Source organism: Ictalurus furcatus, chromosome 3 (genome assembly GCF_023375685.1).
Source record: "Ictalurus furcatus strain D&B chromosome 3, Billie_1.0, whole genome shotgun sequence".
Taxonomy (NCBI): domain Eukaryota; kingdom Metazoa; phylum Chordata; class Actinopteri; order Siluriformes; family Ictaluridae; genus Ictalurus; species Ictalurus furcatus.
In genome coordinates this window covers 29255969-29270143 of record NC_071257.1, presented here as the reverse complement: position 1 = coordinate 29270143, position 14175 = coordinate 29255969, and the positions used below count along the sequence as shown (strand labels likewise).

Below are 14175 nucleotides of genomic sequence, written 5' to 3'. Positions count from 1 at the left end.
GACTAGCGAGAATGAAACAGCTAATAGCTTTTAAGTGAACAACGAGAGCTGTCTCACATATGAGTCTTTAATTTCTTTCTTGTAAATGTAGGCAGTATAGTTACTCTGGCTGTGTAATGAAATCAAAATACTTCCGTTCAAAAAACTCTACAACATCTGAGCTGTTTGTTAGCGTGAATGGTGAGACGTGTGTATGTGTATGTGACTCAGATGTGAGACATACGCTGTGTGTAATCGAGTGTAACATAGAAGGAGATCAGTTGCAATTATTTAGATATAGGCTATTTATAGAATGTAAAGAAAAGTAATGTTATATATTTTTTTATTTTAACCATAAGAGAAGAACAACGTCACAGATTATCACACGTCAAAATATTGCAATCTTTGTCCAGTTTAGAAAAAAATACATCTGTGATCTTAAACAACTCTTTATTTCCTGTTTTTGTTAACATTTTTTCAGCTTCAGCTGGCTGATGTTGCGTTCATGACAACTGGGAACTCAAGCTTCCCGGATGACAATGTACATGCGAACACAGCCATCTGAAGTTGGAAAAAACAAAACAAAAAACAAACGCTCACTGTAAGCTGTCTACAAAAACTGGAATTCAAGAGTTGCTTGTTTTGTGCTTAAAGTCCCCATGAAGTGTTTTAGCATTATTCAATGTGTTGGCGTAATTTTCACTTAAGCAGGAAGTCAGGGCAGAACAGATCGAATGGCTCCTCGCCCTTTTGAAATAAATGGGCTAAGCCGTACTTGACAGTTAGTGCCATGGATTTTTATGATGTCGGGGATGGGACACTTCAGATTCTAGAGAGCATTTGATTGGACAGAAAATCTGATGAGACTCTGAAGTGCAGAATGATGTCATCAAAAACGTTGATCCATATCGGTGGTAGACTGTACATTTTTAATTACTATATCTTCTGAATGCAAATTTTGTCATCGTTTTGGAGCACTTTAGCTTATAGATAACCTTAAGGCTGCTATATTCATACTAAAAGACACAAAACTTGGATTTTGATTTCACGGGGACTTTAAAGTGGATTTTTGATAGTAAAGAAAATGAAACGACAGACAAAAGAGCAGTTTGATAAAAATAAAATAAAAAACTTTCAGAAAGCGAATTAACATTTCAGTGATCGAAGTACCACCCAGCGATTTCAGACACAAACAAACTCAAAAGTGCTTAAAAACTTAAATCACGCTGTTATTTCTTGTTTTCACGACGAGCACCGCCATATTGAAGTGACGTCACAAGGGACCCGCAACTCGGAGAAGTCGGAGCTCGCGGGAAAAAAAACTCCGACTTTCCGATCAAGAATTACGAGTTGGAGAAGTCATTCTGGGAAGTCGGACATTTCCCATTTCCCATTTCCCATTTCCCACTTGATCATCACTATGAGCGCACATTGAGTTCGTGTGAACGCTCTACTGCGGGGAAAGAAGCTCACAAGCTGAAGATTCCGACTTCCTAGTTGTCGTGAACGCAGCAAGTGGTTCAGTGTGGATTTTCCCCTCCTGTCCAGTCGGTGCGCCCCCTGCAGGCAGAGCAGAAGAAGTGCAACCCAGAGAAGCGGAGCTGTCAACTTGCAACTTGACCCGGAGGAGAAGCAGCAGCTCGATCGGCCATTTTGGGAAAGAAGGGGCTTTTCTATCACCACGTGAGGGGTGGAGGGGTGTCCGAAAAGGGCAACAGAGCCGAGCAGAGCTGAGTAAGGGGGGGCAAAACTCGATCAGGGAGACGCGATTCGCTTCCGAGCCCGACACTCATTTCACATGTGCTAAACCTGAGGAAATACTGTTCAACGATGCCGAGTGTAACCTTACCGCCGAAAGAAAACGCTCTCTTCAAGAGAATTTTGGTGAGTAAAAGCGGGCATGCAGAGCCGATTTGTGCAGCTCTGTTCTGGAGGATGGACCCCGGCACAATGTGCTGTCAAATGGAGGTTAGCTGTGAAGCTAGCTCGATTAGCTTACATGCAAAGCTCGGTGTGTGCATGGCCTAGCCTGGTGCAAATGTAAACGTTTTAGCAACAGAATCATCCACCTAGTTAAATATCATAAAACGATCCCCGCATCTCTTTCTCTCAGCCATTTATCATGCACACGATTGAAGTTGCTTATCTATGCTAGCTTTCATAAGCAAGCCCAGCTTAGCATTAACAGGTTTAGCTAGCAAGCTGAGTTTTAATTCGCTAATCTAATCTAAACTAAAATAAATGTGAACTCCACATATTTCCTCAATATATCACCACCTACAGACGTTTGCATGTCGCGTATTTTTATTTAGCAGTCGGTAAATAAGCTCGTGCGGTAGGGAACTATTAACTAGCTAGCTAGCTAGCAGTACTAAGTTAGCTAATACGCTAGTTAGCATAAGTCACTCACGTATTTTTGCTCATAATGTCGCGTAGTTTCACTTAAACAAATGTTCCCACTTGTAACTTCGGTTATTCGCGTGTGTTTCTCCTTACATTTGTGTTTGCGTGGGATTTTACTTAGTTTTATTGCCCCCCATGACGTATTATTATTATTAAACGTATTAGTTAGCTAGCATTAGGCTAGGCTACTGAAAGGCTACTGTGTCTGGGCCTGCTAGTCACAACATGATTACTGGAGTTAGTTAGCTAACCTCTTACATGACGTGTGTATTCATAAACAAGACTCTTTCCAAAAAAGTGTCTAGTAATTTAGTTTCTTTAACGAAATATGTTGCACGTTTAGCTTCCAGGCTATGTTTTGCATAAGTTTCTGCCCCCGTCTGACAGACACATGGACGATATAGTGAAACTCAAGGATGTGAAAGTCTTATTGTGATTTAATTACTTGTTGCTTTTTAGATAAAGTTCTTCTTTGGGTGTTACTAGGCTTTAAAACATCTTGACAGTAGTTAGTGTGAGGGATAACAATAAGAACCGTGTAATTGCACTAATGAGCATGCATTATACTTCATATATAATGCATGTGTTTTAGTTCATTAGGAGTTCTAGGTTAGGGATGGGCGATATGGACTTAAAACGGTATCACGATATTTTCTGGTATTTATTGCGATAACGATATCAGTGACAATATAAATATAGTGCCATTCACCACAGTTTTTGGCTACAAGTGACAGCTGTAGGCAGTATTGACAGCCTCAGAAACACAAACATTGATCTGAAAATAAAATTGACTTTCTATAACCAGACCAGATCCAGATTGTAGAGGTACAGTAGCTCCTTGTTTAGCGATAAACCCCTCCTCCCCGGCTTCACGTCCGCCTTCCGGCGTAGATGTTTTTGCTCTGCACGTGAGCTGTGAACGGGTCTCACACTGTCACACACAGAAATACGTCATCAACTAGGCTTTATCGTTATTATCACTGGAAGACTAATTCTTATTGTGGGGAGAATTTCTACCGGTATATCGCAAACGATAAGATCTCGCCCATCCCTACTATAGATGTGCTTGATTGATTGCTGAGAAGTTTTTTAGAAAGGATTACTTATGCTTTTCCACCTGTAGATGCATCAGGGCTGATATTTAAACACCGAATTGATGTCGGATCATGTCTGACATTATTTTCAATCCGCTCCAATCCACTGATGTGTGTGTTATCGTGTGAATGTGTCTGATGTTGACGTGTCAATTTTTTCACATGAACACAGGACGCAGCTTGTCTTAAGGCCTGTTGCCATTGCGTCTCTGGTGTTTTATATAACACAGCGACAGAAGGTCTCGGAGAGTCTCCTCTGCTGTTGTCAGGATGTCAGTATTGGCCTAGTGTTGGGTATCAGCTCATGCACGGATAGTGTTGGATCACATACCTGCTTTACAATTTTTCTCTAAACCACATGGTTGAAGTGAGAGCGTCACCTTACATTTACTTCCTTCCTTTTCACCTCACCAGCTACGTTTACATCCTCGTAGTTTTTATGCGAATTTTGGGATATCGTGTAGAAAAGAAAAAAAATCACTAGATCTACAAAATGTGCATAAAAAAACCATTCGTGCTCAATTGAGGTGGATAATTGATGTTTTATTTGATAAGAAGACGTGCATAAACTGCGATGGAAAGACGTTTACTGAAGAAATTCCTCGATGCTCGTTAAAAACGTCATGTGACTTTGCCTCAGCAAATCAGAAAAATAAAAACGATGTAGTGGCAATGCGTTTTTATTTTTTTGTGGGAACTGGAGCGCAGTGGGTTGGCGTAATGACTAACCAGCGGACCACAGCGTCTTGTTGCACAGTTGAGCAAATATCAGGCATCCACCTCTGATCACAAGATAACATGAGGTTTTTGATGGCGTTTCATCCGCGTTCTCTGAAGTGCAGGTCATTTATTATATTGCAAAAAAAAAAAAAAGTCACAGTGACTTCCATTTGTATTGATACGTTATGCCAGTTTCGCCAGAAGTGACGGTTTTGTTCTCTTGAAAAGATGGGATGGAAACTGTGCATTATTTGCACTTTTATTATTATACGATGTTCCAATTTTTCTGCATAAGTTAAATTCGCAACTTGGATGGAAACGTGTAGGGCTAGGTGATATGACAACACGGGCTTATATACAACCTGAGGGGGTGCTCTGACCGATCGCTTGCTCATGGGAGAACCGTGAATTGTGGAGTCATGTGGGACGGGAATCAAACCACCAACCCTACGATTAGTGGACAACCCACTCTACCACCTGAGCCACAACCGCCCTAAAGGTACAATAAGGGCTAAATATAATAATGACTCAAAAAGCTTATCAATATCGTGAAGATTTTTTTTAATCACGATAAATATCGACATGGTTTTATCGCCCAGCCCTAGAAACATAGCTAGAGGTCTCCACTGCTAGGCTGTCGGATAAACGCGGCGCTATAACAGCAGACACAAAACGTAGCTGCTTTTTGTACCTTCTTAGCCGACCACGTGATCAAAATGTTCGAAACAGTCCGTACAGGTACGTGAGAGATGATTCGCAATGTTTGGAGGAGCGTGCAGATTTTCAAAATGATCACAGATTTAGGCCGAGACGCTTCACGTGATGTCATCACAACGCACGTTCAGCCAAAAACCCTCTTCGATTCACGTACTTCGAACATGAGTACTGCTGAAAGGTATAATAAATGTGCGCGACAGCCTTCCTCAAACGAAAGTGACGTATAATATCCGTTCTCAGGCAGTCACTGGAGACGCGTTCATAATGCCGAGTGTAAACGGCTTTACGTTTCGGCTGTTCATTCGTGATCGAGACGGACGATAATACCAAGTGCGAACAGGGCCAGAGTAACTGAGCTGACTCCCTGCGCTCCTCAGAGGTGTGCGGCAGTGTGCTTTAAGGCAATTTTGTGTCCTGTGTTCAAGTCCAAAACCTGTATTGTCAGTCAACATCCTACACAGCGTTACATACATCAGCGTGTCAGATATGAACCTGTGTGGCGGTCTGCGAAAACCTGTCAGATGTCTCGATGAATGAATTCTGGCGAACAACCAAAAGGCTAAAACAAAATGTTTTTTTCTGCCTAGAGCACAGTTTAACACCTGAAAATATATTCAACCGATTTTTTTTTTTAAAGGTTTCCCAAAAATCATGTTTGGTGAGGAGCTAGATTTTTCCTCGAACACTGAATATCACACTTTGATCAAGTTTGAGGAAGTTTGTTAGCAAACCTATATATCATTGTTTATTTTTTGATGCATCATAGATATGTATTCATAGGTACTGATGTATATCGGTCATCTCACCCAAACGTTTACTATTGTTCCTAATTGTAAGCCGATATATGAAGTAAGAAATTGTAATGTATTATTTTGAGCATATGTTTAGTACACTAGTGTGATTTGGGTCATCCTTGGCGTTAGTCTGTTTCGTAATTGGCGTTTGTCTGACTTAAGTGACGATTGCGGCTTCGAGCACCATTATCACCGTTACACCTCTTGTAGCTGGTATCGTGTTGTATTAAAACGCTGGCACGTCCCTGATTTAAACATGCATTATGATCACTTAGAGTTTACCACCAAGGAACATGAAATTTTCTGGCTTTCAGCTTGAAGGTGGTTAGGAGGTAAAGTTCTCAACATACACTGAGCGGTTCATTACGCTTCATATTACTGTGGGAAATTCTCTGAACTCTTCGCTGCTATCTGGTTTCTGTATGCTGAAAAAATGGACCTGACCTTCACTTAAGACTTATTTAACAAACACACACATGCAGCACTTAAGTAGTTTGACCAGTCAGAGGAACCTCGGCGAGGCTTCATGCTGCACCTTGAGGTTAACGCTCCATGAAAGCGTTTTTGCGTTCGAAGTAATACGATTATTTGCAGAGTTTGACCGTTTATTCAAGAGATCCTCTAAACTGATCGATTAAATTGCGTTAGTGGATTTCAAGAGGGCGCATGGTGGCTTAGTGGTTAGCACGTTCGCCTCACACCTCCAGGGTCGGAGGTCGATTCCCACCGGGGCCCTGTGTGTGCGCGGAGTTTGCATGTTCTCCTCCGGGTACTCCGGTTTCCTCCCCCAGTCCAAAGACAAGCATGGTAGGCTGCTTGGCATGTCCGATGTATCAATAGTGTATGAATGGGTGTGTGAATGTGTATGTGATTGTGCCCTGCGATGGATTGGCACACTGTCCAGGGTGTACCCCACCTTGTGCCCGATGCTCCCTGGGATAGGCTCCAGGTTTCCCCGTGACCCTGAAGGAAGGATAAGCGATATAGAAGATGGATGGATAGATTTCAAGAAACGTGCTGAATTTGAACAGAATAATCGGGATCTATAGAGGCGTGTGTATTCTGCAACTGTACTTAGTCTGGAGTAAATATATTTAAAACGAACCTATTTTGTTTATTTGCTTGCTGCAATCCAGCTGTACAGATGTGGAGTTATATATTTTGAAAGCACTGTTTTGTGTACAGCCTCATTACTCCTTATGAATTTTTCAGTTATCAGGTTTTATACCTCGAGACATACTCTGTTTAGTTGCAGCACTAAGACGCATCCTTTATCTGGCGTGTACGCCAGTCGTGTTGTGGAACGTTAACGACTGTACCATGTTTTTGGAGAGCGGTGGTTTCCTCTGTGGTTGAGTTTGGAGAACGTGTTTGGTTGTTAACTTCAGTACATCCATCCATCCACGCACTCGTTCTCCGTCGAGTGTGAGAAACGTCTGCAGGTCTTTAGTGTTCATGTTCTGGGTTACTCTGCCACTCAGTTCAGCATGAGTCACGCTCCAGACTGTAGGGAGAGTGTTAACAGGTCTGAATTTCCAGGGTGTGTTTTTTGAAGGACATCCTGAAGTGGTCTTTGGCTTGTTTAGAGGAAACGCTTAAAGGTTCGAGGGTCTTTCTTTCAGAGAGGGTTCCAGGCGTAACCACGTCACCATCTTAGGAGCTTCTGGGACTTTTCTTCGGTGCTTATCAGAGGTCTTTTTGTTTCAAGTTGTGTTGCTGTTGATCCAAGTGTGCTGCACAAGTCCTGATGAGTGAAGGAAGAAGGGGCGTTTCGATCGCCCCCAGGTGGCTGGATCATAAACCCCGCCCTATCCATGTGGGAGAGGGCGTGAGACAAAATAAACAATCAAATTACGCTTCAAATAAATTTATTCCAAAGATGGTTTCTGGCATTTTAGGTTGTTTTTAATCACGCTCATGGAAGTTCAAGTGTTGGTTATTGAAATAAGTTTGATTTCAGTTAGTTATGTGATGCTATAAAAATGGGGGTGGGAAGGCATGATTGACAGCTTCTCTGAGCGAAGGAGTCACTGAGGCACTAATAAACATTTTTCAGGATATTCGGGATGAGATTGGAGCTTTAACTTTAATTTCTACGTGTGAACTGTTTATTTCACACTGACATAACGAGTTGAAAAAGTTCAGGGGCGTGTGCTTGCGCTTGATTCTGCGGGAGTGTGGGTGGGACCTTGATACCGCGGCTCCACTTCACTTTCACTACTGCGCGGTTGCGAGCCCGGAGCCGCGCGGTAGTGAAAGTGAAGTGGAGCCCCGGGCTCCAAGATGTCAGCGCCATATTGGAACATTGGCGGTTTCAAAAGAACGTGAAGGTTTGTCGTCCTTTTTTATTTTTTTTTATTTTTAACGTGTCTAGGTGTTGAATGGAATTCTGTAGTGAAAATAAATGGCACAGCGCAACGCCACCAGCCATACTCTTTTGATTCACGATTTTTGTCTGTGACTGCAAAATCAGGCCCGAAAGTACAGTGTGAAGATTGCTTAGTCATTGCAGTCTTGCATTACATAGACAAAGTAAGAACTAACCACTAGTGGTACTATTTGCAAAGGATGCTTGGCCCCCACAGATCTCTGCTTGTGGCTGTACGATTTATCTATCTATCTATTTATTTATTTAATTATTATTTTTTCTTTCACAGCGAAATAAAACCTGTCGTACTCGGCTGAAATGTCCTTTAAGTTCTCGTTATTCATAGAGGACGTTATGGTTGAAGTTTACACACTTTCCTTCGGTGACCTGGATTTGTTTAAACCATTTGATAAACAAAGATGTGGTCCTGTAAAACATGTCATGGTGTAGCATTTGACTCTGAAGAGTCACATTTAATAGTAGTAATAAATAATATTGATGATGACGACGTTGATGATGAGTTGTTAATAATAATTGTTACGTCTTTATTAAAATGCAGCTCAAAGTGCCTTATGGTGGGAGGTAAAGAAAGTGCAAACGTTATTGTAAAATAAATAAAAAAACGTAAGTAAAGAAAATTAGTCAAATAGGATGATCATCATCAGCATAATAATAATAATAGCAGTGACTGAAATAAGACAACACACTATGTAAAATAGTACAAAAGTATAATAATTAAAATAATATAAAAGTAGTAAGCTGTTCCAGACCGTTAAAGCCTTCACAGTATTTGCCCGTGATTTTCGTCACGTGTTCGTCTTTGACAGTCATTTTTCACTGGCTGTGTCATTGCCTTCTCTGTTAAAGTCACAGTTTAAGGAGATGTGTGTGTTGTGTTCACTTTTAGACTTCACGTATCGGTGTAGCAGTTAGACACTTGCAGTGTGGTGTGTGTGTGAGAGAGAGAGTGTTTCTGTTAGACACTTCATGGGTGTTCAGTGTCGTTGCGTGTAGCGTACACACACAGTTGGTCCTGATGAGTCAGTACATGAGTGCACAGAGTGCAACTTCCTGTTCTAATGACAGTAAACAAAGAACGGCACTTTTAAATAATGACATAAGAACTTTGGACATTTATAGCGCTGGTTTTGAACTTTCCATGTCTTTGTCTACACGGTGTTAAATCAGTAGTCTACATGGAACCATATCGTTCATCTGAACAAGCCAGACGAAATGATTACGACGTCTTCCTGCTAGTATTTCACGTAGTTTACCACTTTACTGCTACTAGGATCATAAAAATATCAATCTCTCCATGATTGTGATACAAACAACATTATTAGCTTAATAGATGAAACTAAAGAAAACAAGGGAAGGTTTTTCTTCCGTTAGCGTGACAGATCATAACATCAGCAGTGTACAAAGCAGCACTTTTTCACTTTTAAATGTGCGTTATACGGTATAAATTAGTTTCGACTGTAGATCAATCAATGAACATAGAAGGGGAAGATGGTGGCTTGGTGGGTAGCACATTTGCCTTGTACCCCCGGCGTTGGGGCTTCGATTCCCGCCTCCGCGTCCTGTGTGTGCGGAGTTTGCATGTTCTCTCCGTGCTTTGGGGGTTTCCTCCGGATACTCCGGTTTCCTCCCCAGTACAAAAACATGCGTTGTTGGCTGATTGAGTGTGCACTTGTGCCCTGCACCCTCTGGCACCCTGTCTACGGTGTCTCCTGCCTTGTGCCCCGAGTCCCCTGGGCTAGGATCCAGGCTCCCTTTGACCCTGTGTTGGATAATGCGCTACTGAAACTGGATGGATGGGATGAACTTACAGACGCTATCTTAGCTTCGTAGCAGCCATCACTTTCTGAGATTTTAATCAAAAATAAAAAATAAAAAAAAAGTTTTGTTATTTGCTGCTAGTGAGCATATCTTGTAATACCTTCTAAGGCCACCGGTTTTTGCGATTGCGGTTTTTATCTGTGACTGCAAAATCAGGCCAAAAATTATACAGTGTAAAGATTGCTTAGTCATTGCAGACTTGCATTACATAGACAAGTAAGAACTCGCCACTAGTGGTACTATTTGCAAAGGATGCTTGGCCCCCACAGATTGCTGCTTTCAGCTGTATGAATGTTTTTCTTTGTTTTGTTTTGTCCCCCCCCCCGCCCCAGTTATTTAAAATCCCAGGGAACTAAACTGGTGATTGCTTTCTAATTATGTTGGTCTTGTCTACAATATATAGCCTCAATTGGAAACACTGTGACCTTCCAACTTGTATCTGTATTTCACCGGAGTGATTTCCCCTGTAGATATAAAATCGACAGGGGGTAAAGATTGTGTATAATGTTCTCTTGCAAATCACAAACCATGAATCATGAATCACAAACCATGGCAACCAAGCAAGCAAAAGGAAACGGTTCTCAAATCATCAGATCAGATCAGATCAGCAGATTCAGGTGATGTTCGATTCAGCTGATTTATGTTTTACAACATTAAATATCTTGTTTTATTTAAATGGTACTTGATGTTTAATGTGGTGCTCAAGTTTCAGTTGCATCTTAAGATGAAAAATATACAAGATTTGCATTTATTTATTTATTTTTTTAAAAGAAATAATTACTCTTTTTCCTTCTTTGTAGAGATGCTATGAGCACAAGCAGTACAGAAATGGGCTGAAGTTCTGCAAGCAGATTTTGTCCAACCCCAAGTTTTCTGAACATGGAGGTAAGAGACACACACACACATACATATATACATACATAACCCACCTCCTCTATGTCAAGAGTTTATTCATGTGCATCGTGACCACACTGGAGACAGTAATAGTGGTTTCGCGATTCATTATACTTCCATTATTATATATTATTATCCCCGATCATCAGTGCGCTCATGTGCACACAGCTCACCTCCGTTATGTAAGGAAGGGGAATTTCTTTTCGGGTTCAGTGCTGTTAGAGCTACGTTGTATTAGTCATGTACCGAGCCTGTTGAGCTGTATTGTAATATTTCTCATCTGTTTTGCTGAAGAAACGAGGCACCCTTTTCCTTACTGTCCATAGCTAGCAAGAAAAAAAATTCGTGCGGCTTGTAGTTTCTCTAATGAGCTTGTAGTGTCCACTACTGTAATCCTGCACTGAGTGAATTAGGAGATACTAGCTTCATACACTCACCAGAGGCACAAATGGTCTTTGCTACCTTTTTTCTAAGCTTTCTTCCTAATGCCTTGATACACAATTAATGAGCGGGCGTATATGACGAGATACAACAAAGCCATGGTTATCGTTTTTTCGTCTATATTTGCAAGTCAAGCAGTAAATGGGAACTAACCACAGGTAGGAAATAAAGTTGTGAACGGCAGCAGAAGAACTGCCGTGACACAAGATTGGTCCGATGAATCATTTGGATAGATATAAAATTTTTTTTTTTTTTGCTATAGCATGTCGTACCTAATTTGCATAGAATCGAGAAAATCCCAATTTAGATGTCGCTTTTATTGCCGTCACTGAAATTGCAGCTCTTTGTCGTAGAAGTTCGTCGAAAATGAATGGGTTCTGTCATTTTCTTGCATGCTAGTGTGAACATAGTGTTATTGTTGTGCAACCGGGAGCTTTAATCTTTCATGCATTTGGCAGATGCTTTTATTCAAAGTGATTTAGGCCTGAGGCAGAATCCAGAGCTGTTCAGCTAAGGGATCTGGGCCTAACAGTGGCTCCATGACACTGTCCTGGATTTGGACTCAGAACCTAATCTTTACTATCTTTTTCTAGCACTGGTGGAAGTGCTCGAAGTGGGCATGTACCCACCGTTAATTCGTACCGGCACTTTTACATTTCACTCTTTGGAGTACTGTGACTTTTTCTTGCATAGTGGCACTTCTCACAAACCGCTGGTACTCTTTTACTCTTCTCCATATCAAGTTCTGCGAGATTCATAATTACCCTACATAAACGACATTACCCAGGGGGCACTACGTGTTCCTGTTCCCTTTCTTTTGACAAGTTTAAAGATTACAAAAAGTCTCAAGATAAATAAGGTTAATGCTAGTCTGTCTTTGCGTTATGTAACGTTAAGGCTAGTCTATCTTTACGTAATGTTAAGGCTAGTCTATCTTTACGTAACGTTACATTAATGCCATTAATGTTGGCCTGGCTCCAAAAGGGCACAAAGAGAACGCATGAGTCAGACAAAGGTCTATATTCGGGTTGCAGACATATCCCGAATACGATGTTTATATGCGTAAAGGTATCGGAATATTCCTGTATACCGGTTTGTTGTGAGTATGCCTGAGTTGCCATTCCTAAATACCGAACCTACAGCTAAGCATCTGTTCCCACCCACAATTCCCTGCTAACTGAGAATGCGCATATATCTCCCTTCAGTGGATTTTCTGAATAAGGTATTTACATGCAACAAATTTCCGATTAACACGCACGCGTACGTAATAATAAAACTAATAGTATGCAGTATTATATTATCATACAGGTATTGCATTATTACATTATTATGGTAAAATAGATATTACATTATTAAATTATTGTATATGATTATTATTATTCTATATTATAAAAATCATAATTTGGCAAATGGTTGTCCCTTTGAGTAAATAAATGTGTGTTGTGAACGTCGGCAATGTCTCCTAGTATCAGAAATTCAGAATGTAATTCTTAATGATTAGCCGATACACATGCCAACATGTGCATAAGGGGAGTACTGGCACTTTGTTTTCCCCACTTCGAGCACTGACTGGTGGTGTTTTAAATCATGAATTCTGCCGTGTGAAATTTGTTTGAACTTGGCCGTTTTTGCAGAGACGTTGGCGATGAAGGGGCTGACACTCAACTGCTTGGGGAAGAAAGAAGAGGCGTACGAACTTGTCCGCCGAGGACTACGAAACGACCTCAAGAGCCATGTCTGTATCCTTAACACAAGCAGAGGCACATTTTCAGTCATGCACAGGTGATAAAATTGATAGTGGAGGTGTTGGAAGAGAGAAACCTGCCACGGGTGCTACTGCTGCTGAGAAGGGTGGACCTGGGCCAACATTCCTGCCCTGAGCCTGACCGCAGCCTGAACTGACTCTGCTAACTGATACACACACACACACACACACAGAATGCAGACCACATTTACCTCATTATATACGTCCCCTGTGTACAGGCTATGAAGTCACTACTAAGTGTTTCTAATTTTAGTGGCGTTAAATATAGGCCTGTGTAGTTTGTTTTCTGGGGATAGTTGATCCAAGTGAGTGTAAGTAGAGCCTCATTAAGGGTCAGGTTTATGAATAAAGAATCTTCTCAGCCGTGTTTAGTTTTGCCTTAACACCATTCTTTAGGCTGGCACGTGTACGGTTTGCTTCAGCGCTCTGATAAGAAATACGACGAGGCCATTAAGTGCTACAGGAACGCTCTGAAATGGGACAAAGACAACCTGCAGATCCTGAGAGACCTTTCCCTGCTGCAGATCCAAATGAGGGACCTAGAGGGCTACAGGGTAGGTGTGTGTGTGTGTGTGTGTGTGTGTGTGTGAGAGAGAGAGAGAGCGCGAGAGAGACTTATAATAGTATGCCAAGCCATTGAAGATGGCATGAATCAGGAAAAAGCACAAAATGACATTTAAAATATGCACAAAAATGAAATGTTCTGAATGGTTTTCATTGAAGATGGGCTGCGAAAGGTCTTTTATGATGACGCGGGTAAGTCATTTTAGAATAACCTCGAGAACTACAAAACCTTTATAGACCCATGAGATAAATAAAGGATACACCTCTCTGCTGCAAATCCTCATTACACAGCTTTAGGCTGTAAAGCCGGACATGCTTATACAGAATTTATTTAAAGTATGGTGCTATGGATAAGCGCCTAAACGGGCTAGATTTAATCCACGAACTGTGGGGGGGGGGCCAGGCAGCCTTTGCAAATAGCACCACTACTGGTTAGTTCTTATTTGTTAAAGAATGTCATACACTAACAGCACCCACCTTCAGGTTTCCAGTCATAACCTGAAATTAAAGGACTTAACCTAATCCAAGACGAGCATTTTTCCAAGTCTTGTTCCCTTTACGCTGAAACTCGCCAGCCACTTAAATATACTTTGATTA

General features: G+C 41.3%; 1 protein-coding gene across 3 annotated transcripts in view; it reads left to right on the top strand.

The window, feature by feature from the left end:
- The first annotated feature begins 1597 nt into the window (after positions 1-1597).
- The window catches only part of naa15b (N-alpha-acetyltransferase 15, NatA auxiliary subunit b), a 28255-nt gene continuing 15677 nt past the window's right edge, over positions 1598-14175 (top strand). The window contains exons 1-4 of one of the 3 annotated variants that reach the window (XM_053621937.1): positions 1598-1863; positions 10715-10799; positions 12884-12988; positions 13411-13568. In XM_053621937.1, coding sequence (XP_053477912.1) covers positions 1810-1863; positions 10715-10799; positions 12884-12988; positions 13411-13568 — 402 coding nt within the window. In that variant the 5' untranslated portion in view covers positions 1598-1809. Of the gene's footprint in view, positions 1864-10117; positions 10532-10714; positions 10800-12883; positions 12989-13410; positions 13569-14175 lie in introns of those variants that run through there. The other 2 variants (XM_053621938.1, XM_053621939.1) reach the window with 2 other exon arrangements.